General features: G+C 39.1%; 1 protein-coding gene across 5 annotated transcripts in view; it reads right to left on the bottom strand.

The window, feature by feature from the left end:
* osbp2b (oxysterol binding protein 2b) overlaps nucleotides 1-23434 on the bottom strand; it is a 49402-nt gene extending 25968 nt beyond the window's left edge. Inside the window, exons 1-3 of one of the 5 annotated variants that reach the window (XM_016681824.1) lie at nucleotides 22697-23434; nucleotides 13884-14092; nucleotides 4413-4541 (exon numbers count right to left, since the gene is read on the bottom strand). In XM_016681824.1, the coding sequence (XP_016537310.1) occupies nucleotides 4413-4541; nucleotides 13884-14092; nucleotides 22697-22854 (496 nt within the window). In that variant the 5' untranslated portion in view covers nucleotides 22855-23434. Of the gene's footprint in view, nucleotides 1-1540; nucleotides 1841-4412; nucleotides 4542-13883; nucleotides 14093-22696 lie in introns of those variants that run through there. The other 4 variants (XM_016681825.1, XM_007572078.2, XM_007572079.2 and 1 more) reach the window with 4 other exon arrangements.
* Nucleotides 23435-24397: the final 963 nt, after the last annotated feature.

Below are 24397 nucleotides of genomic sequence, written 5' to 3'. Positions count from 1 at the left end.
TTCCTGAATCAGTAGCTTGTAGAACTGTTTTTTGATTCAGGTGCAGCTACTTGCCTTTTGCAGAATCTCTATACTAACTTTTTTGCCCAGTTTCCTCAAAGAAAATTGGGCTATTTTAAAATGGCCCAATTTTCTGGGCAAAAACATGCCCAAACATGAGCCTGTTTTGATATAACCCATTCTATTGTGCGTGTGTAGGGTCAGTGTCGTCCTAAAAATGATTTGACCTAATCCCAAGTCTTTTGCAGCCTCCATTTACCATCAATTCTGACTTGCTACATAGCTGCTGATAAACTGCAGCTATGTAGCAAGTCAAGCTTTCTTTCAACACTGGCTTTGTTTCAGCTGCTCTTAACGGTTGGAACTGCACAGTGCACATATAACAGATGTTTCAGCAATAAATTGTGGGCTGTGAATCTTTGTAGCTCCTCCAAAGCTACTGTGTGCCACCAGACTGGTCCTCTGATTATTTATCTTCTTACAGCACTGAGTGGGAGGTTTTTCTCTGAATAATGCTATGTGAGTTTTGGTGGGTTAATAGTTGTGCCGTGTACAGCACCTACAGATCGACAGATCAGCAGTCAAAATGAAAGAAAACACTGCAGTTTGTTGGAACACTTGGTTCCCCAAATACTGCGTGAGTTATAAATACTGTCTCCAACATAAAGCTCAAATATTTGCACTACACTCTGAATATATAATTTACCTTTTAACACTTCTAACAGTTTCCACCAAATAAGGAACAACCAAGTGAGTAAACAGTGAGTCAGAGGATTGAGATCACAGCAGTTTAACTTTGCCCCAAGCAAGTAATGGTTAAGAGTCATGGAGAAAAAATTGTTGATTGGACATATTTCAAATGTTTTTCAAAGGTAGCAATGCACAGAACAGCACCAAACACAAATGAAGAATGTTCTTTACCCACCATGTGACGTAAGTAATACTGATTTGTCGTAGAATCCTGTTTCATTAAGTAAATCTCTCTGAAGCATTATTTCTTGTAAATGAATGGAGGGGGAAAAACACTTTATAATTATCAAACATCCTACAATAGGATATAGAGAACAGGTTCTAGGACCCTGAATTATAAGGCTATCCCCTGCTTACAGTTTCTGATTGCGTAATGAAGTTTACGTTGGGTAAAAAGTGCACACAGATGAACACTGCAAACACAACACATTGGCCTGTCACACTCCAGCTCATCCATACGCAGATGTAAGGTGGAGCGAAAGGAAGGAAGTGAGCAGAAATGAGCATGAGTGAGAGAAGCGCGAGGAAAGACGAGAAAGTACATGCAGTGCAGAGCGAAAGAGAGCAGGCAGGCTGCTCTTTTCACAGAGTGAGGCACTGCATTGTTAGAGGATGCTGCAGAAATGTCAGCATCCGTGGTTGACAGTGAGCTGGATGGAGGAGTGACAGACTACTATAAGAGAAAGAAAGAGATACCAGGAAGAAACCTGTCTTCAGACACATGGAGATGATTGTGACAGCTCTAGAGCTGCACCATTAGCTACAAACCTAGAGCTGTCACCATACTGACCCCGGTTGAGTTTACTCAGACAGCCCGAGTTGCAGAGGGAGCGGATCGCCCTGGGCTCCCAGCAGCTCCGGCCCTTCATCCCACTCTCTGCAGGCCTGATCCAACTCCACGCTCCCTGAGATGCGACGCTGCCCTTGTGCCACTACGTAATCATAGCGAGGGGAGGGCTGAGGCACTGACTTTCCTTTCCCCAGCGTTACAGAATGCACACAAATAAACTCGCACTCAATCACGTACGACGATGTGGGGCCAGTCGCACGCACCCCTTCAGTCCTATGTCCAAAACTGCATTCTCTGCCCACCAGAATCGGACGCACACAATCTGCATACGCTCAATCACAAAGCTCGGCACGTTTACAATTCCCCTTCACATGCTTTTCTGAGTGCAGTGCAGCTTGATGGGGAAGGGAGGGTGGAGGGGAGGGAGAGGAGCTGAGAGGAGATAGGACTCGGCAGCTAGCAATCATCTACGACCAAAACTGGAACACTTTTCTTTCTCTCCGTCACCTCTGTGCATCTTGACAGAACTACCCAACAATCTTAAGAAAGGGAAATGACAAGGGAGGAGTAACAAATACGTTGGTTAAACTAGTGAGAGCTTGTAGAGCAGCTGTAAATGAGGAAAAGATGAAGTCAGAATAGGGATGGAGGAAGGTCAAACAAAACAAACCTCTATAAAATGTCTCTTTGTGCTACTGACCGACGTGTTACTGCAGTGTCGCTATGTCTGATTGTGTTTTCAATGCTGATCATCAGCCACTGATGGCTCAACGAGACATACAAACAGCTGCAATACAGACCACACTGCCTTCAATTTCAGAGTGGATGAAGGTTGTTGCCTCACAATCAGAGCTGAATTACAAATCCCACTGTGCTCCACACCAAGGTCACCTCAGTCAACTGCTGTTCATTTAGCTGAGGGTTGCAGAAAATACACATCAATTCTAAGCAGGATTCATCAGTTAGTTTACAGGGAGTGAACAAGCCCTTTTATTCATTAGTTTAAAACCCATTCATGGAGATTTCCATTATTATTTTTAAAGACCGATCTCTTATCTACATGATTAACCACACTGTATTTAGTTTACATGGGATATATGTTGATGTATTTGCATATCCACAGATTATATGCCTTTCCATGGACCTCTTAGGGTTTTTTTTTTTAATCTGAGCCGTAAGCTACTGTTACACTGTTTCCTTGTCGTGTCCAATGTAAATATGTATTTTAAGTAAGTCTAGATGTGAAAAAATTAAATGTACTTTGTGAGTCTTGGCACATCCCCGGATACGTGTCACTTACTTTTTTTTTAGCTTTGCAGTCAAACGGGCTGATGAACACCTGAATACTTTGTATTTGTTTTTGTCATCTCAACAAATTCCTCAAACTATTGTGATCAAATCTAAAAACTTTTGCACATTCCTAAATGGGTACGCCCAATTTTAAAATGCAGAAATTTCATGCTAGTTTCAATATAGGTGCATGTTACAAGAGTCTGATCAAGTTCTGTTAAAGAAATTAGATGGTATATATTTAATTCAGATTAATAAACACAAATCAAACAACCATACAAATTGTTATTTTATCTTGAGAGCAGTATTTTTATTTCTTTCTCTTTTTTGTTGCTTTAGCAAGTTTTATAAAATTTAAATGTCACAACTTTCTTCACACAACGAAAATGCAACGGTCTGAGTTTGTCACAAAAAAAAAACTTGCCGTTATGAGTTTGTAAAAATTCTGTAGCAGTTTCTGACAACAGCAAGACCAAGTAACAAGAAAGAGCTGCCTGGGGGTGAGGGTGAGGAGGCAGAGGGGATTTTTCTAAAAGGCACTGAAGCACAAAAGATCTTCTTTAAGGGTTTTACATATTTGAACTTTAAAAATGGAAAATAGTCATCTTGTGTGATCTATGAAGAAGACTGTTCCATGAAAACCAAGAAAATGCAACATCCTGCTTTAACAGGTCCCAGGGTTGTTTTCAGTTTGATAAAAAAGAATAAATAAATAAATAAATAAATAAATAAATAAATAAATAAATAAATATGTTTAAGATGTATGATATGTAGGCTTTGATTTAGGAATTGGGATCCCATTTTTCCTTCGTTCTCTCTTGGATTCAAAGCCACAATCTTTATTAATGATTTTTTTATTATTCCTTTAATGACGTAACTAAAATTTGTTCAAGCTTGTAATCAATCAGTCTGCCTATTTAGAGGATGACAAATAGTCACTGTGCGATTTGGAGATATGGTATGTATCACACTGAACATTTACTACAGGAAGTGAAGTGGAAAGTTGTCCCAGGAGATTAGAAAGAAAATTTTAGACATGCATATTAAAGGTAAAGGCTACAAGACCGTCTCCAACCAGCTTGATGTTCCTGTGACTACAATTGCATATTATTTAGAGGTTTAAGGTGCACATGACTCTCTGGCTTTGGTCGCAGGTCCACTGGATAATATACATAAGGCTGGAATTTGCCGCAGTGCATACCGATGAGCCACAAAGCTTCTGGGAGAAAGGCCTTTGGTAAGATGAGTCAAAACTAGAGATTTTTGGCAAGGCACATCAGCTCTATGTTCAGAGAAGTTACCAAGAAGATACAATTGTCCCTACTGTGAAATATGGAGGAGGCTTGGCTATGATCTTGTGCTGCTTTGGTGCATCTGCCACAGGGAGTCTTGCATCTGTACAGGGTGTGGTGAAATCTCAAGACGATTAAGGAGTTCTGGAGAGAAATGTGCTGCCTGGTGTCGGAAAGCTTGGTCTTAGTCGCAGGTCATGGGTTTTTCAACAGGATAACAACCCAAAACACATAGCTGAAAAGCACCCAAAAATGTCTAACAGCAAAACATTGAACTACTCTGAACTGACCTGAAACGAGCCCTGATCTAAATCCTGCTGAACGTCTGTGGCAGGAGCTGAAACATGGCGTCCGGAGAGGGCGCCCTTCAAACCTGACACAACTGGAGCAGTTTGTGGACGAGGACTGGGTCACAACACCTGTGGACAGGTTCAGAAGTCTTATTGACAATTGCAAAATTTGTTTAATTGCAGTGATTACCTCAAAAGATTGAGCAACAAAAAAATATTAAGTTACAGATATCATCGTTTTTGCCCAGGCCTGTTTCATTAGTTGTTTTTTTTTTATGATTTTGTTGAAAGAAGTTCAAAAGCAAAGTCTGCTTTTTACTAGATAATTTTCAGTAAATTTTTACCTTTGTCACCTTTCGGTTATTTCAATGACCATTGTGGGCGTTTAAGTCATTAACAGAGAGGAATCAACAATTTTATCCTTGTGTGCATGTGAGATAGTTTCAGTGAAAATGATTGTGATAAAAGTAAAGCTGTGCTTTTGTAACCAAGTCTCATTTTGATAGACATCTTATTGAGAGAAAGCTGACCAAAGAGCTTGGTGCAAACTTCCTCTTCGTAACATCTCCATTGTTAGAATGATGCACAAGTTGCAGTTTGTGCTAAGTGTATGACGATCTGACCTGACAGAACACCCGTTCTTTGTTCTTGTAATACTCTGTGTACACTGCAGTAGCTATCATTATTTTTATTTAATTATATACGTTGATATTTTTTAAATTAACAAATAACTAAAACACAAGAACGAAAGAGCATACAGAGCATGCACATTTGATTGATTTCTTTCAAAGTGGCAGCTGTAATGTGTGCCATGGTGTCAGACTGCCTGGCTTCATGTAGCGGGAGAGAGAGTGAGAACAGTCACGATGAGCGTCTTGTGCTTGGTTACTTCTTGCTTGTTGCTCCTTGGTCAGTGTTCATAGTTGAGCGTCATTTACTGTCAGGGCATTGCCTCAATTGCTTGTTTAATGGTGCAGACAGTGGTGGTTTCTGACATGAGCAATATGGGCAAACGCCCAAGGTGTTATCTTTTTAGGGATGGCGCGAGACCACCACGGATCATAGCACAGACATGGAATATTTAATATTGGTAAAATGTATTAAGTATTTAATATCTAGCTGTTTTTATGGGAATATGGATCTTTCAGATCAATTTGAGAAGCAATTTTGATCATATTTTGCATTTTATTGTGTCATGTAGCGCTGGCCACTGGTCTTGGTCTTGACTCGGTCTCGACTTCCCTCAGTCTTGGTCTTGACTTGGTCTCGGATCCTAAAAGTCTTGGTCTTGTCTCGGTCTCGATACACTCTGGTCTTGGTCTTGTCTTGGTCTCAGGTTAGGTGGTCTTAACCACAACACTGGTGTCTTCAGGCGGGACACATGTGACATACATGATCCACAAGCCTCACCAGATATGTCCATGTGACATACATGAAGGATGTAATGTTATGAGAAATATTAGATGAAATAATGCAGTATTGAGATGTTCAGAGTGGCATCAGTGTCTTTAACTTCAGGTAGTTTTAGACTCAAATATTTCTGTTTAAGACGCCATAATTCTTACATTATCAGGATTGAAAGATTGGGTTCATAGATGCATCTAAACTATTCCCACAGTTCATATTCTAAGGCTTTGTTACCGTAACGAGTAAAACTGGCACAGAATTGGTGGAACTTATTTTTTCAAATTCAAGGACTTTCAAGGATTTCAAAGACCTGTAGGAACTCTGATTATAATTTAGCTCTTGATGAAATCATTATGACAGCTCTTTTTTTTTTTGCTTTTCATGCAAACTAAATCACGTAAGAGTTGAGGCTTTATTAAATATGGTTAATGATACGAAAATGGATTTTGCTTCGTATGAAGTTGAGGTTTATAAAGGCCAAACCACCAGAAAGATGGTTTGGCCATCTAAGAAGAAGACATTATATTTAAAGAATGCAACAGTCTTATTATACCAATTACCGCATTAAGGAGGGAACCGAAAAACACAGAGGCCAGACAGCCTGAAGGCACAGAGCTCATTAAAGCAGCGAGATGGTCTGAGAGCAGAAACTGGAGAAAGAAACCTTTCCAGATGACATTTCAGGGGTCACATTTTAAACTTGACAACATTTAAATCATTAGGCCATGTTACCTTCAGCTGCAGTAGCCATTTAAATGTAGCTAATCTACATAAAGGGACCCAGTTACTTTGCTGTCTCACCTCCTCTGAAGAAACACAAGCTCAAATTTATATAAAAGCTGAAAATATCTTTAAAAAAAATAAATAAAATACCTGCCTTTATGTGCACCCTCGCTCATGTTCACCACAGATCCTGTGGTGATAATAACCTGCTTTACCAAAAGAATTAAACATAACTGCAAACATTTAGACCGATCCAGTGGCATCCTGCACAGGCCAAGAGGTTTTAGTAATCTTATAGTAGAATTTGATATGAATGAACCCACACAGCACAGTGAACAACAGCAGATTTTTGATACACGGGGGAAATGAATCATCCAGCTCAATGAGCATATAATGAGCAATGAGTGTGAAAAACAATGTGGAATATGCACGAGTTCTGTAAGTATCTGTTTTTTTTGCCTCTAAATTACATAATGAAGCAGGTAGAAAAAATAAATCTAGTTTTTCCTATTTTCTATTAATCTGTCTTTGTCTTCATGAGTAAAATTACTGTGTAACTGCTGCTTTTGCATTTTCTTCGGTATTATTTGTGGAAAATTTGTAGATTCTCAAACATTTTTGCAGAGTGCATCTAAAGTATCCAAAAGAAAACAAAGAACTAAGATTTCCCTGCTTTTGTCAGCCTTGGATGATTATTTATTCACAAAAATGGCATGACAATGACATAACCATAACAATGTTGTGAGCTAGCTCTCCTTTAAACAAAACATTTTCTAAAATCAAAAAGCAACAACACTGATATTTAGAGCTTTAAAATGACCCAAAGATCTTTCAAAGCACTTAAGTTCACCGGGAAGACTAAAAACAGAGAAAAATAAAAACAGAGAAATCTGAGGCTCCTTTGTCCTTGCTGATTAACTCACAAAATGTTTAACTAATTTTTATTTTAATGATCTGCCAAATCAGCATTCTCCATTTCCAAACTTTTCCATGCTGCTGATAAAGCAGAGAAGCTTCGAAGAGAACGAGGAAAGAAAAAATGTGTGTGTATGTGTTTGTGTGTGTGCAAGCAGGGACACAATGGTGGCTTAATAATGAGTGCAGGTTCTATGCAGCATGTAGAGCTCACAGTGTAAACACTTGACCTGCAGGGAGTAATAAACCTTGTAACAGTGAAGGACAGCACAACAAAACACGCACAACTGCAACACAGTCTGAACAAAGCTCTCCTTATGTTTACTGATAGCTTTTATCATTCACATAAACTATTCTTTACTTATTTTACTATATCCCTATAGGTGTTATTCACCATATCTATTTTAATCAGCTTGACAAAGGTTTATCAGGGTAACAAAGCAGAGTAAAGCAACAGCCTGGATCAACTGTAACCCGATTTCTAAACCAGAAGATGAACCAAATGTTATAATCTACACCAGAACTTCTAAATGTTGCAAGAATAAATAATTTATCTACTACACGTACACAACAACCTTTGGCTAACTTTGTAACACAATAAAACAATACCTTCACTCCCATTGCAGATGGCAACACTGATACAATAAGTCAGAAACCAAAACTGAAACAATAAAAATAAAGTTTACCGTAATGCATGTGGCAGAAGTAATCATTGTTTCTCATTAAATATTTGTAGCATAACAGAAAGAAGAGCACATACCCAAAACAAGAAAACACCAAGAAACAGACTGAAATGTTGGTAAAGCTGTGTCTTGTGATATCAGGATATTAGAGAAGAGATGGCTATTCTTTCCAGACAGCAGGTTCCTTGGGGAGGGGATATTTACAGAAGAGCCCTTTCAACACGCACGTTAAGGAACAGTTATTTATCTGACACTGCTTGGAAATGGAAAACCCCAGGAAGACGAGAGTAAAGACAGAAGAGGATGAAAGTGAAAAAATATCTACACAAGAGAAGAAAGATTGATGTAGCTTTAAGTTTGAGAGCAATAAAGGCTCATCAGGAACATAGAGCTTAATTAGTTTCAATCGATTACAACATGTATTTTAAGCAAAACTAAAACAGACAACGTAAACAACTAGAGATGAATCGAGGAACTGTCTGATGCGTGGAGACATTCAAATGTCGATTTGACTGAGTGACTGCATAGTCAGCATCACTCGAGTACAAGGCTTTTCTGATCAATGAATACACAACACCTAAGAGATACGAGTTTGTGCCATTTACCCTCCTCTGTGGAGAAATTGTTACTGTAGGAATGAGATTTAGAGTCAGCTATTTTAGTAAAAGTAAGGAATTGAAATTTAAAATTTAATTTAAAAAAAATATTTTCCTATGTAGGTAAGCCAGCTATTCATTTTGGCTTCAAGACGCAAGAGGGTCAGATGACGATCAATTTGCTTCTTCGCCATTTTGCCACACTTTATAACTCCTTCATACCAGAGCTCTTCTGATCCGCTTTATTTGGGACGGTGTGAACAATCAGATTAACTCTTGTGCGTCAGAAAATGTGATTGTCTGTTCACATGGAAGTGAACCCTGGTACGGCTACATTACTGTTCTACAAAAACAGTAAAACATCAAAATCTCCCCTCTCCGCAATCATTTTCTGTACAGCTGCATTCAGTTCATGAATATAGACCAACATTGATTGTTTTCTTGTTTTTAAAAACCTGCTTGAAATAAATAAACCAACATGCTAGATTGCTCGCTGCCTTGCCAGCAGTTCATACTGAGCAATTTACCATAAGTTAGCAGATGTTCTAATAGCATGACATTGTCCATGCTCTTTGATCCGCTTTCAAAATGGCACTGTGAAACTGACGCTTTATCAAACCGGTAAGGAGTGAATTTATCTGGAGTTTTCCCTGGCAGATCACAGGAAGGCTAAATGTACTAATGCAAAGTTGATTTGTGTTATTAATAGGAGTTGTAATCTTTTGAAAAAGCTGCTGGATTAGAATAATGACAGTCTTTCAAAAACAATGCAATGCGAGAATCAGACGGTGGTCACAATAAACTTCAAAATAAACAGTAGTTGTCTGCATGAGCAAATCACGGTTTTCACAAACATCCACGGGAAATTACATCGATAAAGAAAGAAAGGCAAAGTGTGGTTAAAATGTCACCATCATCATGATTTTTGGCAGGAAGACTTCTTGGAGAGCTATTAACGATCTCTGTTTGGCTTCCTTTATGTTTGTTATGTTACAAGACTGAGTCTCACTCTGAGCTCTTTGTCTCCGTCTCACCCGTTCTTAAGAACTGGAGCTGAGGTAGCAAATTGTGCAATGCCAGCACACAATTTTTGTTCCAACAAAAACAAGGGCAAGCCATTGAGTACACAGCAGCAGTACAACTAATTGAAGAAGCTGATAAGAAGCACACCATCTGTCATTTCATAACATCCTCTCAGGGGCTCCAAAAGAAGCCCAGCACAGCACAGCAAGCTCCCCAAGCCAAAAGCATTGTAAAGCAGCTGCAGGTCTATTTAGCATAGGCAAATATTGAACTAAAAAAAAATAAAAAATCTAGGAAAATTTTTCAAAAAGAAACCTACTAATTTTCATCAAAGTGTTGTTGTGAAAACTGCAATAAATAAAGTTATCAAACTGAAAAAAGAGGACAGTCCCAATTGATGGAAAAACAATAAATACTACATATTTCATTGAGCTATTAGTCTCACAATTTTAGTTAAGTGGAAATATAAAAAAATGTAGGTGTAAATTTAATATGATGTGTTTTTTGAAAAGTTAATTTTATAGAATTGCCAATTAAATTACACTGAATCTACCATCTTCACACATAATCCACTGAAAACATTTAAAATACAATTAGACAAGCGAACAGAAACATCTATTCAGCTTTTTACAGTTTTAGGTATACACAAATGCTCAAAGCTACTCACATTTCATAGCTTAACACAAACAGAGAAAAACTGTGCACTTACTTGAGAGAGATTTCCCCCAGAGACTTCTGATGAAAATATAAATATTTTACGCAAAACAGGAGAGTCTGACAAAAAAAAATAAAAAATGAGAGAAACTCAGAAAGAAATGAACACGGACGAATGCAAAATGGAGCAAACAGCTTACTGAGAGAGAAGGGGGGAAAAAGGAGGAGGCGGGAAAAACCAGAGAGCGAGTGTGAGAGGGCGGTGGGAAGGGAGAGGAAAAGTGGATATGTGGAAGGTTGAAAAAATAAAAAAAACAAGTCAGGACAAAGAGGGAGGGGTGAGGAGGCTGTGGCAATATGATAAATGAAGTGTGCTTAAACATGAGATGCTAATAAGTTCTCTTCTCACATTGTGCTCTGATACGTCTACAGTTTCAGCACCATGGACAGTTCATTATGTTTAACAGCAAAAGGTGAATCACAGAATAGATTTAGGGGGGTCGGGGGGGAACTGCCGGAAAAGAATAAATCACTGTCATAACCTGGAAATAATTCAAACGGCACTTAACTTGATAAAGTAAGCAGCGTTAGTCTAGGGTAAAAGCATAAAAAAAGGTCCCCAGACTGCCATGCTGACCATACAATGAAGCCATCAAGCTGGACACACTACGCTCAGGTTATTTCACATCATGCCTTGCCTCAGCTCTGCTGTATATTTCTGAAATTAGTCCAAGATGGAGACCCTTCTTCGAAGAATCAACCAATTTCGACATTTTACTCCAGTCATTTCTAAAACCTCCTCTGTTAGTATAAAAATATGTCAACTGAGGCTATAGATGTGTTTAATCGTGTCAGGCAGGCTTACAAATTCAAGTCACTAGTGGAACAAGTTATTTCAAGGACTGTGATCCCACTTCACATGCAGGCACAAAAACATGGCACGCAGAGGAGGTCAAGTCAAAGTGAGGGGAAACACTGCCCCCTGCTGAGCTAAAGCTTTATGGTTTGGATCATGTTACAATGAGTGAGTACATGGATCAAACTATTATTAATTATGCAGAAGCTAATGACAAACTTACAGACAGCATCTTTTCTAACAAAATAAGATGAATGCCTAATTAACAAATAAAGTAAGTGCATCAGAAATATTGAACACAACTGTGGGATGCAAGAGATTGAAAATTGCAGCACATCATAAGGCAGAACACAGCTGAAACATGAAAAAATACCACATGATGGCAATGGAACAACAAGCCTGGTAAAGGATATCAATGTCTACCTTTAGCTCCCTCCTGACATCTATCCGCAATTTACACTCTGCTCACCTGGGGAAATCAATATGAGCTCTTTGTTCCGAAAACAGAGAAGCAACGGTGGGTTAATGAATGCTGACATTCTGGTGCTGATCCATGTCCAACCCCACAAACAAAGAAAAAGATGGTCCGACAGAGTCTGAACACACACTTGTTTAGTAATTAATTTTGGTGTTAAGGCAGTACTTCAGTGGCTGTCTGCACAGACGCTTTCCACCGACACTACGTATTCTGTGTAAGCAGTGAAACAAAAGGAAGTAAGGAAAAAGCACAAAGACCTGTGTACAATCTTTCCTCACTGACTCACACCTTATGCAGCGCAATTGCAAAAGTATTCACACCTCTTAAAGTTTTCCACATATGCCAAGAACTTTATGCAGAGGACCAACACAAAGCGGCATAGAAGACAAAAATTACATGGTTTTCAATTTTTTATTTTATTTTTTTTTACATATTAAGATAATCTTTTTATTCTACTAGAAACATACATTTATCAGGCAGCAAGAAAGAAGACAGAAAGAAAACAACTTCTGTTTGGTAGCACAAATCAACTTCATGAATGTTTATACCTATACAGCTGGAAGAAAAACATTTTTAAAGAAGTTACTAATGAGTACAAAGGACAAAAGTAACTAAGCATTTTAAAATAAGAAAATACCATTAACAATACCAGCCATTTACATTTTTTACTCTGATTAAAACTTTCCTTGTAAGAAGTGCTTCATTTCAAACTGTAGCTAACTAGCTTATTTGGGCGTTCCTGATCATAATGTCAGTGACAGATGCTCTGACAACCAAATGGTATCCTTGGTTTAAGCATATTTGATGTTTATTATTATTTAATTGAGCTTGATATGTGACCTTCGATTGTAACCAACTTTAGTTAATTAACTACTTGCACAGTGACATACCAGAGAAAACCATCCTGTGACAAATATCATTAAAATAAGCAAAGTGAGCTGTTAAACTACCCAAAACCAACACATAAATCTACAATGACGCACTAAATGAACTCAGTCAATCAATAGCCCAACCTTTTTTTAAATATACCAGCATTCCTCTGCAGCATACGTGGGTGAGCTTAAAAAGCACTCACATTCTTGTTCAGTTTATATTTAGTGATCTGACTTTCACACAAAGGCCAGAAGAATATATAGTCTGTCTCACTTTCTGCAGAACCTTTTTACTGTAGACTAAAACCAACTACGAGTTGATGCTGTGTGGTAAAGTCAGAGAAAACAAAAACACCCAGACTTTTCCCACAGCCTTTGACCAAAGAACTTCCAGCCTAAACAACAATAGGTCCTCTTGGAAAGGAGATTGACTGAATAGAAGCTCAGTTCTCCCAGTGGCATTAGCATACTCCAGTTTGTTTTTCCAGTTTGGTTGTGGAGTCACAGCTGCCCTCTTCTGGCTCACAATGGAACACGAACAACATTAAGCAAAACAGGCACAGTAAAATTAAGAGCTGGATTGAGGACAGCAGAGGACATGGCTGATTGCAGAAGGTAAATGAAATGTATCTATATGTGCCCAGCAAAAATATTCATGCAAACAACATTTCTATGTGCATACTTCAATGCTCAAACTTGGCAGGAGGAGCTTCTGTAAGCACTGTTTTTCAGATGAAGCCATAATATTGATGAATACATTCATTGTACATTGTGCAACCCTACGCTGAACTGAATTTAGGTCTGGGCTTTGACTGAACCATTGTCACATAAATAAGCATTAATTCAAAACAATCTGCTGAAGCTCTGGCTGTCCTGGCCTGGGGTTTGTATGTTCTCTCTATCCATGCACAGAATCTCTCTGGGTACTCCAGCTTCCTCTCAATATTGAATACTCAAATTTTCCCTCAGCTATTACTGTGTGTCTGTATGGTTTTCTGTCCTGTGTGTCTCTGTGTTGCCCTAAGATGGACTAGCGACCTGTTCCCTCATCACTGGAGGTAGGCACCACCCTGCAAGGATGAGCAGGTGTAGAAAATGGATGGATGGATTACAAAAGGCTCTGGAAGCTGATCTAACCTAATGTGTTCGTAGTTCAAACATACCTGTACACACACACTTGTATTTTCAACTGTTGATTTGGGAGGGGGGGGAAAAAATCAGTGTTGACTTGAATCTAAAATTGAATCCTAACAGCTGTCCTTACCAGACTGATCATTCATCATGCGGATGGCTTTAGCTTTAGCCAACTCCAGCGCAGTAACCCATCTCTGCCGCTCTACTTCAGTGCTCGCCTTCAGGTGGTATGTGCGACCGCCGCTGCTCAACACAATGTTGCAGGCGTCCTCTGTGTCGATGTGTGCTGTGGCCAAGTTTATAGTTCCTCGACATGTGTGGGCCATCTCTGCCTGTGTCCTAAAATAAAAAAAAGATTAACAAAGGGTAGGAGATAAATCAAAAACATACAACATAGATGGGCATACTGGTCATGAGAATGAATGAGGAGAGAACAGAATTTCAATTTCAGTCCATCCGTCCAAAAAGGCTGGGATTGCAGCTGGCATTCCTACTGCTACAAGCAGGGCAAGAGGGAGCAAAGCGACAGTAAAACACTGAGTCGCTTCACTGAAGTAGAAGGGAGTAAGAAATATGGAAATGCACACGTTATGAATAGTAAATTTGCATCAGTTTATTTTAATGTCATTTGCGCCGGCTCTCCCTCCTGCTGGTGAGCTGTGGGTATCTGGATATTCTCACGACACCAACTGTGTGCAGTCAGAGGGGCTTTCAAGTCTGCATAACAAGGCCATTGTGCAACTTCAGACCTCTTTACTGAACACAACTGAACAATTAATAAAAATCCAGACAAAAAGAGAACAGAGCATGAGAGGAAGTTAAAACAAGTGAAGTGTAACAGAGAGGCAGAATCATAGCAGAACAATAAAAAAAGAGATCAGAACAAAGTAATCAATTGCAACACCAATTGTGTGCACACACTGCAGCAAAACTGATATTTTACCACTGAGACAGACCATCATGTTTCTTGGAAAGAACATTCTCGGATCTTAAATTGCAGCCCTCTTTTGTAAATTAACAACATAAACATGAAAGTGCTGGAACTAACCGGCACTCGAATCTACAAATAATTCACTGCAGGAACAGTAATAACCGGATTCTGTGAACATACTTGATGTTAAACTCTATCTAAAAGCATCTAAATGAGATGGAAAAATGCCACGGCCTTATTCTTATTTTACGATGTTCCGAGGCAATGTGGAATTGAGTCCTGTGGCCTGGCTAATCAAAATTTGCAACAGTATATGGTTATTAAAGCCTCATAAGGAAAGAGACCATCTGGCTTGTTATCAACACACAGTTAAAAAAAAAACACCAGCATCTGTGATAGTATGAAGGTGGATTCGTCCACATGGCAAATGAGATCTGCACATCTGCGACATCAAAGGAGGAACAGAAAAGACATGAACATTTCCCTTTTGTTAATAAATTAACTATGATCTGTGAAATTATTAACATTTCTCAGAGGTCTCAGTAAGCAACTCGACAGACATTGGAAACATCCTTTGTTGATCTGAAAAAGTGTTAGATCACGAGGCTGCATAGTCTCCCCATAACCAAATCACCAAATGTCAAAATGAGCAGATTTTTGAAGTATCAAGTAATGATATGGCTGGTTTTAACTGTTAAAACTGCATTTGTTTATTTATTTAATCTTTAACCAAGTGAAATCTTATTGTGGTACATTTATTGCGTTAAAACCCTTTTTTTTTGCCATCTTTGTACAGAATTTCCTCTCCAATTATATTAATATTACACTTACTTTAGTTTTTTGTCTATTATTTTTTATGTAAATAAACTAGAAATTATGATTATTTTTGGCTATGTTTTTTTTCATTATTCATAGATAAAAAAAGAAGAATGTCTGACCCATTTCTGCTCAAGAAAACACATTTTTCCTCCTTTGTAAGTATATTTTTCTTTGTTCTAAATCCCTCAAAATATAAACAAAAGTAAAATTGATTACTTAATTAATAAAATACATTTATACAGTACATAGAGCTGAAGCACTTATGCATACTATAAAAAACCTCTCTTTTACCACCACTGTCGTAAAAAACAAACCACACTCAAATGACTTCCGCATGAGTTAATTTTTATTCATTTTCTTCAAATTCAGATATTTTGCCTTTTGATCAGGTTCACAGAAGAATAAAGTCTTGATTATATTAAAACCAATAAATTAAATTTAAAACCAACCCAGTAAATCAACATGGAGTCTTTTGCAGCAGCTGATTGTGAGCCTGGTTCTGCCAGATGTTTCTACCTGTTAAAAGGAAGTTATTCCTCTCCACTATCACCATGTGCTTGCTCAGGAAGAGGGATCGCTGCAATGACTCAATGCAACTGGCTCAGTTCCAATAGACAGGCATCTTCTAACCAGTTCATCTGACCAAGAGACTGATTGTTTCAGGATTGTAATTTGGACTAATTTGATCTAGGCGTAATTTCATCTTAATGGGACAATATGACTAGATTGTACTGCTATGAACTGGATTGGTCTGAGTTCCTTTTAACTGCATAGGAATAAGAACTGTTAGTGCCCTGAGTTTGGTGAACTGATACTGACTTGAACCAAATACAGATGTTGCTGCACGAATTATTGCTTTTAGATCAGGAAGCAAGAGGGTTGAGAAACAAAAAGGCATGAGCCAAATGCTCACACAGGTCTGCAGGTTCATATGCTCAAAAACAGCCTTTTAAAGCATGCAGCCATGCCATCAAACTCTCTGAGTTCTCTTTTTCACAAGAAAAACGTCAATCTCCCTAATAAGGTAGCTGCTGCCTCACTGAGTCAAAGGTTTAGAGTGTATTTATAAATTCTGCCAGGCAGCGGCTTCCCTAAAGTCAAGTCTTGTTATCATGCCAAGCGAGAACAAGCGCTTCAGTGTACCATTCCTCTGCTGGCACTTGGTGCACATCGGTTCTACAGACAAACACTGCACTGGGGCCATGCGAAGCAGAACGGAGAGCGGGCCGGGCAGGGATCCTCAACAGTCCAGTTTGTGGTTTCACCCGGCCAAGCTCAGCTGTAAAGTTCTGCACGTTAAGTGGGTCAGAGACGGAATGTGCTGCTGATGAGTAAGATGAGACGCATGCTGATCGCTGCTGCCCTGTGGGGAGGCCGGGCCATGCAAAGGCCATGAAACTTCACAGTCAACAAAAAAAGCTGGGAAACAGAGATAAGGACCACAGGGGCGCTAAGGCACTAGTAGGATGAGGAAGGGGAGGAGAAAGAGAAAGTAGAGCCCAGGGGCAAGAGGGGGGAGTTCCAGCATGATGTGCTGCATCAGGAGAGCATCGATGTGCTTTACCTGTCCATCCCCTGTGCACACATCCTCATAAAACATAAATCCACCGATCTGGAGCATGTAATGACAGAATAAAAACCAGTGAACAACACAGGACACACGGCCATGAGCATGAAAACACAGACGAGGAGAGAAACTGTGACCAAGTACCCGAAGCTTGAAACCATAGATCAGTTTTATTGTGGCTGTAGGCTACAATTTCACAGGACTTGGACGAAAATGTCAAAGAGCCACTTGATAACATGCTGAAAGTAGAAAACAAATATGAAACTTAGAAAAAAAGAGTAGTGATGCTCCACTTTGGACAGCTTGGTATGAGCTACAGAAAAACTGAACCAATGACAAGTTAAGTAGGTGGCCAGAGTGTCTTCTTGTCACCTCTTAGCTGCTTCCACATAAAAACACTAAGGCCACACAGACAGGCACCCAAACAGAGACACTTTAGCATGCACACCCTGTCGCCTGGTGCTAAACGCAATGAATAGCCCATTAACAAGATTAGACCACAGCAGCAATGCTGCTTGCTCCAGTCACTCCGGATAAAACGCCTGTCAGACAGACAGGATTCAGACCAAGATCGAACCTTCAGCTGGGCCCGAGGTCGCCTTGGTCAACACTACTCTTCCTCCTCCGCCCCCCTGCATCCCGAGTGAGCAAGCAGTAACACCATAACCCGACCCTCTAAAAAGGGCCCAGGCAGCAGTGAACACCTGGTGAGCACTTAAACTCATACGATCTGGTTTCCCTCCAGGTACTGGAGCAAAACGGAGACAGACCAGACTGCTATGAAAGACAAGACCAGGTGGTGTGATACTGCAGCTCCAGCAGCACCCAAAGTTTTAATGTCCTGTAATCCTCCCTATTTCAGAGCTGGATTTACATTAAGAGCCTACTAAATTGTGCAAAGAGTATTACATCTGGGAGCAAAGTCACTTAAGAAATTAAAAAAATGAAGATGTTCCAGGAAAGAGGAAGATCTTGTCATATGTCTTCTTCAGCACAACGAGGCTCTTAATGTGATTTTAGCTAAAAGGAGTCATGACACAAAGCTGATGTGGAGGAAAGAATGACGAGGCTTGCGGTTTTTGGAGCCAAAGTAACGGAGCAGTCAATACCGAACGCGATTCAAAATCGCTGTTCAACTCATTACACTTCAGCTTGCTCAACTGCTGAGTGTGTCAGCCCATTCATAGACTCAAAGCATTGATTGAAGCCGCAGGTTAAAGAGCCAAGCCAGAAAAAAAAACAGGCTGCAGGAGATGAAGTGATTTCTTAAGGCACTGACAGAATTTCAAAAGGTGTGTAACTTTCTACTGAATTATTAGAAATCTTTAAAATAAGACAAATACCAAACACTGTCAACCATACAAATTATGCGTAAAACTTTACCAACACAAGTATAGAACATGGTGGTGGCAGCATCATCCTGGGACATGCTGTACTTCAGCAAGGACTGGGAAGACGGTCCTTCCAGCAGGACAACAACCCCCTAAACATACAGCTGGAGCTACAATGCAAAAGTGTAAATTGAAGTATGGTTATGTGCTAGAATGGTCCAGTCAAAGACCAGATCTAAATCCAACCGTGAGTCTGTGGCAACTGGCAAGCCAGAGGCTAAATGATGCTCTCTATCCCATCTGACGGAGCTCGAGGTATTTGCAAAGATTTTAGTTTCCAGCTATGTGAAGCTGGCACAGACAAAACCTGAAGGCTTGCAGCTGTAATTTTTTTAGCAAAAAGGAATCTATAGTAATTGGCATTTGAGTGTTAAAAAAGTGAATACTATATGTTTAATTGTTCCCAATTCATTAATAGGTTTTAAAAAATGTGTCATTAACTTGCAACTTCACAGTTGCACAATATGTTATGTTTGGCTATTGCATAAAATACATTGAAACATGAAAAAGTTGATCAGATATGAAAACCTGTGTGAATACTTTAGACTTCTTAGTTTATCTGCTAGTTATCTGAGGAGTATCTTAACTAGTAACAAGCTCAAACTGTAGACTGATGGTAAAAGCCAATTATGAAACTAAAACATCTCAGGTTTGGGTGGTTTCACATAAACAATTTTCTCCTTCTCTGAGCATCAGTCAGTTTTGCTCCTCTGTCAGGAATCTTGCTCGATTAAACTGAGAGCATCCTGGCTGCTTTCTACTGAAGGTCTGTTACACAACCGAACCTTGTGTTTTTGAACAAGGGCAGCTATTACTCAAAAATTAAAAGTTGCATCTCTATTTTAATCCAAAATGTTCTCCCTTTCTCTCAGTCTAGTAAAATGACACATAGAGAGCATGTGCAGAAAAGAAGGGTACATGTGGGACGCAACACATTTATGACATTTATGACATAAGATGAAAGAACATTAATTAACGTGTTGTCACGTTTGTCTCTGCTCCTTTTTACTCCAGTGACAGACAGTCAGGGAGAGGAGGCTCACAGAGAGGCAAACAAAGCCCAGAGTCAGACACACACACAATGCGGCCGTTCCAGGAAGACATCAGCGGAGGGAACAACTTGTACGCCTCAGCGCGTCTGTGCTCAGACGTTGACAGGTTAGCGTTCCTTCAGAGGGGGCGGTCACCTTATAACATAATGGACTATTAATGCTGAGCGAGGCAACAGGTATCTTTCACTTTACCGCAACTACAGGCAGGAGAGTTTGGCTGTGCAACTGCTCCACCAAATAACATGTTGATGACAACAAAAAGGCAGGTGGCAATACTTGGAATGGAATCAGATGAAGAGGGTTTAAATGGGTAGCTGCAAGAACAATAGGTAGTTTCTTGTTTAACAGAATGACACTATAAAACACCATAAACAACTACAGCACCTGACTTTTGAAGAGAAAACTTATTCTGGGTGTGTTTGTGTCGTTTGTGTTACTTCATCGCCAAGGTCCCAGCACAATTGCGAGTTTTTGGGGATTTCCATTTCAAAGCTTCCCAGGCACAGCTTTGACTAACAGACCAAGGTTTCCTCCACTGAGCTGCTTCTTCCTTCTCTGGGAATCATTTAACTAGGGAACTGGATGAGGCAGGACAACAACTGTTGCAGATAATGTTTCTCATTCTGTGTGGATTTAAATGTTTATTTTATCAGAGTCATATATTTCATATGATTTAAACCTGCGGATAGTAATTAAAGTGCACCTCAGTTGTAAAATCTATAAGTGTTACAATACTTTAGGACAAACAACAGGGCGAGATGCAACCTAGTGGTACAATGTAGATAAAAATCAAGTATCAAGCATAAGTCAAAAGTTAGCACATTTAAGATTTTGAAAGCTGTGTGTGAAAAAATCTTCTGTCTCTAATGTGAAAGTTATTTTTGCGTGGAGGTTGTACATTAACCTGATGATTTTAACAGTTGTCCTATTAAAAGTAAATTTTAACAAGACAAACAGGAGTCTTTTGAGCTGAATAAGCACTTGACCCTCATATGGATGTCACATAGATCGTCATCTCTTTTTTTCCCATGTCTAAGCAACATTTAACTACTAACATCCATGCCTGCAGAAACATGACTCTCTCACCAGAGAGAGTCACAGGTGTGTCTCTAGTATAGGTGATGTTCGGCAAGAGGAAGCAGCTGTTAGAATGGGGTGAAGGCAGAATGATGATTAGCAGCAACATAAAGTCACGTATCTTATTACATTGAGACAATGAAGCAGCTACTCTCAGTTAAGGGAGGCAACGCAATAAATGAACGGAACCTTAAAAGTAACATGGCTCTATAAATATCTACAAATATAAATAAATCAATCAAGCTTTTTACTAGCCGACACCATTTTCCAGTTATTATGAAAGTCTGACCTGAATAACATTGAACAAATATTTGAACAATATTTTTTTTAAATTGAACTGAGGTGGATGAAGTCATTCTAAATAACTACTAAAATAAACCACTGTCACTCATTGATACACAAGAGGTTTTGTTTTATCATGATCAACGATCATTTATTTAAAGCAAAAAAGGCAACAATTATTAAGTTTAAATAATGTTTACTATAACTATGACATTATCATGTCGCTATTTTTAGTTTGATACATAAACTATAAATGCATGCAAAATTCTGCAGTGCTTTGCATACTATGCAAAATATCTTACCTTTAGTTTAAGCTATTCTAATATTAAAAGAGATAGAAAATATGCAGCTGAATATAAGTGTGCACATCAGGTAAGGAGGAGGTTGCACTTTACTTTGCTAGTCTCCAAAGTATCAAACTGTGGACACTCCAGCACTTTCTCTGGCATCTCATTAAAATGGTATTAACTTTATAATAAATATGTTTTGTTATACCTTGACAACAGGACCCACCTGATGCCTATGTGGCATCAGGTGGGTTCTTGGCAGTCTTGTTTTAATCTAAAATGATGTTCTAGGTGAATCATATTTGTTATTTTTCAGTTTGATCTCTTTCTATGTACTTTTCATTTGTTAACAGGCAAACCTTTGTTTTGTTATTTCAGTTTAATTAAATCTGGCAGGGAGAATTCAAATAAATCTGACCCTTTTTTTTATTAAAATAAGCTAAATTAAGAAACAAAAAGGACAATTTTGCAGTCAACTCTAAGTTGTTGACAAATGAAGTTAATTCAGCCTAACTGCAAGAAAGTCATATTTCAAACAGGACCAGAGTAGTTTTTCTCAGCAGGCTGACTAAAGGTGTACAGCAACAGGTGGGAAAGGGAAGCATCTCTACATCTTTTTTTTTTTTTTTGTCATATTTCGATTCCAATGAGAAACTATTAGCTTCTAACTTGTTAGTTCTGGTGCCTTCTCAGCCAGATCTCACTTTCAAATGCTGTTAATCTCAATGGACTTCTTGGTTGAATGAAGGATAATACAAAAAGATTTTGTAAAGTTGAGCTTTTTAAAATATTATATTGGATTTGTTTTAAATTATCTTTATAATGTAATTTTTGTCTTTTGAGTTATTTATCTCTGTCTAGACTGAAATCATATCAGTCTTGTTTCAGTTTTATCTCTGCCCCACGTTTATTTAACAAGCAACACATCTACTTCCTAAATTGTGTGAATTACGATACAGGGAATTCAAACAAATTTGAATTTCCCTTTTAATTTTTAGAAAAATGTATGTGACAGTAAAATAAAAATAAATAAATAAAAATCAGTCCCAAATTAATCTTAGCAAAATCAAAACAAAAAAAATATTAAACTTAAATTTAATATGATGCAACAATAATAACTGAGAGGGGGCGTGTAGTAGTGTAGAATGTTATCTAAACAAATGGGGTTTAAAAGTTATTTTCAGTGCTCTTGACAGTTTAGGACAGGGGGTTAATGGGTTAGCTTGGTTTGCTAACGTCTGTATCTATGGTAACCTTATTTTTTCTGACATTAATATTATCTTAGGAGACATGCTGCTATAGATATACATGTCTCTTTCTGTCTGTTTCAGGTTATCCACAGCCTACATACATTCAGCCAAAATGAAAACACTACGCCCTCCGTCAGCTGGAAGTAAACAGACTGCCCTTTTGACAGCTAGCTTTAGCCCGCCGCTAGCCAGCTGAGGGAGCCAGCTGTCATGATGCGCCGACAGAAATATGACACTCTGTGTGCGTTCACATCCCGCACTCCAACACACAAAAATAAATATATTACCTGTAGTAGGAAAGTAGGCCATTGCTAAGGACGAACCATCGCCGTTGGTACCCTTTCAGATAGTTAGTCCATTTAAAGAGCCAGCCTTTGTAGGTGTCCGACCCCGGAGCTGGGGCCGCGGTGGAGGTGGATGCCGAGCCCTTCCCTTGCTCGCTCATCCTCGGCTCCGCCGTACGCCGAAGAGGCGCAGGTTGATAAACCGGACCGAACCGGGGAGGGGGCAGCGGAGACAGGGACACTACGCCACTGCGGCTGTCGGGGAGAGAACGTCCTCGCAGACGGGGAGGAGGGTTCGGTCTACGGCGAGAGCAACCACCCTGGACCCCTTTCACATGACTCCGGAGGAAGGACGAGAAGTGATGCCAAGACACTTTGCTGATGCAGACAGCTGCGGATTCAGGACACAGAGCTTAACAGAGAGGAAATTCCCTACAAGCTCTCCCTGTAAGCGGTTGCAGCCATAAGTAAAAGAGCAGTTATCGCCATGGCGACTGATCCAAGTTGTTTGAGGCAGCGTTTCTGAGAGGGAGCGGCCGCTGGTGTTCGCTGCCCGAGCCCCGGCGCCTGAATGGGAGCGACAGCTCCGTGAGGTCCAGTCTATGATTCAGAGCTGCACCACGTGACGGTGCATCTACACATTCTTAATAAACATTTGACGTGCGTGGGGATTCTGATTCCTAACCTCAAGTCGGTCAGGTGACCACCACGCAGATGTATTTTTGAAGACATTTCAGGACGCCATATAGGGAAAAGTACAGTTTGTCCCTGTACTAACCCATAATGAAGGTTTCACTGCCATTAAAAGTTATTTATTAATTATATCAGTTATCAGCACTTGGTCTTCTGCCATTTGTCATTTGAATACAATGCAAAGGTGATGGTACACTTTTACATTTTTCTGTCTTATTAACTTACTGTTAATGTCAGAAGTTTACGTACACTCATCCCGGACATACAAATCATAATTATAATTTATGCCTTTGAACCATTCTTCTTGCTACATGGAAATATAACAAAAAAAAAGAGAGAAGCAGTCACACATTTTCTTCAATAACAAGCCTAAGGGTTCTCTGTTCTGCAAATGATCTGCTTTCCGGTAAGAATCAGTACAGTTTTGAGTGGTTTTATTTAACCAACTGTAGAAATAAATCTGTTCTAATTTCAACTAAATGTAAATTTGTAAGAAGCTGAAGTCACATTACAGCTGAAAATATCTAAACCCAAATGGAGGTGATTGTGTCGCACTTGGTCTTAATGAAGAGGGAAAAGATAAATAATTCAAAAATCAAGACTTGACTTCTTCTCGATTAAATTTATATCTACAAAATAATATGCATAGAGGACATTTTTGTCAAGCCTTATGTATACAATCATATGTTATTACTGAAATTTAATCCACTACGGCACCATGAAGAGGTCTAAAGTAGAATTAAGTTAGAAAAAATAATACGTTGCAAAGACTTTAATGAAAAAAATTCTCCAAATCAAGTAACAAAATGATCATCTAGTCTGCCTGACTAATAAAGACAGATATGAATGTCAGGCAGGTTTTCATCAGATGCTCAGTTTGTTGTCTCCCATTGCTCTGGCTCCAGATAGCATTGCTTTACCACAAGATGGCATTGTTGTCATAATTATGCTTAATTTGTCACAATCATTGCAAATGATGGAGAAGTAATCCAAACAAGATTGGCGTTCTCA

The sequence above is a fragment of the Poecilia formosa genome, unplaced genomic scaffold (genome assembly GCF_000485575.1).
Source record: "Poecilia formosa unplaced genomic scaffold, Poecilia_formosa-5.1.2 Scaffold295, whole genome shotgun sequence".
Taxonomy (NCBI): domain Eukaryota; kingdom Metazoa; phylum Chordata; class Actinopteri; order Cyprinodontiformes; family Poeciliidae; genus Poecilia; species Poecilia formosa.
The sequence above is the reverse complement of the archived record's forward strand: the minus strand, read 5'-3'. Positions and strand labels throughout refer to the sequence as shown.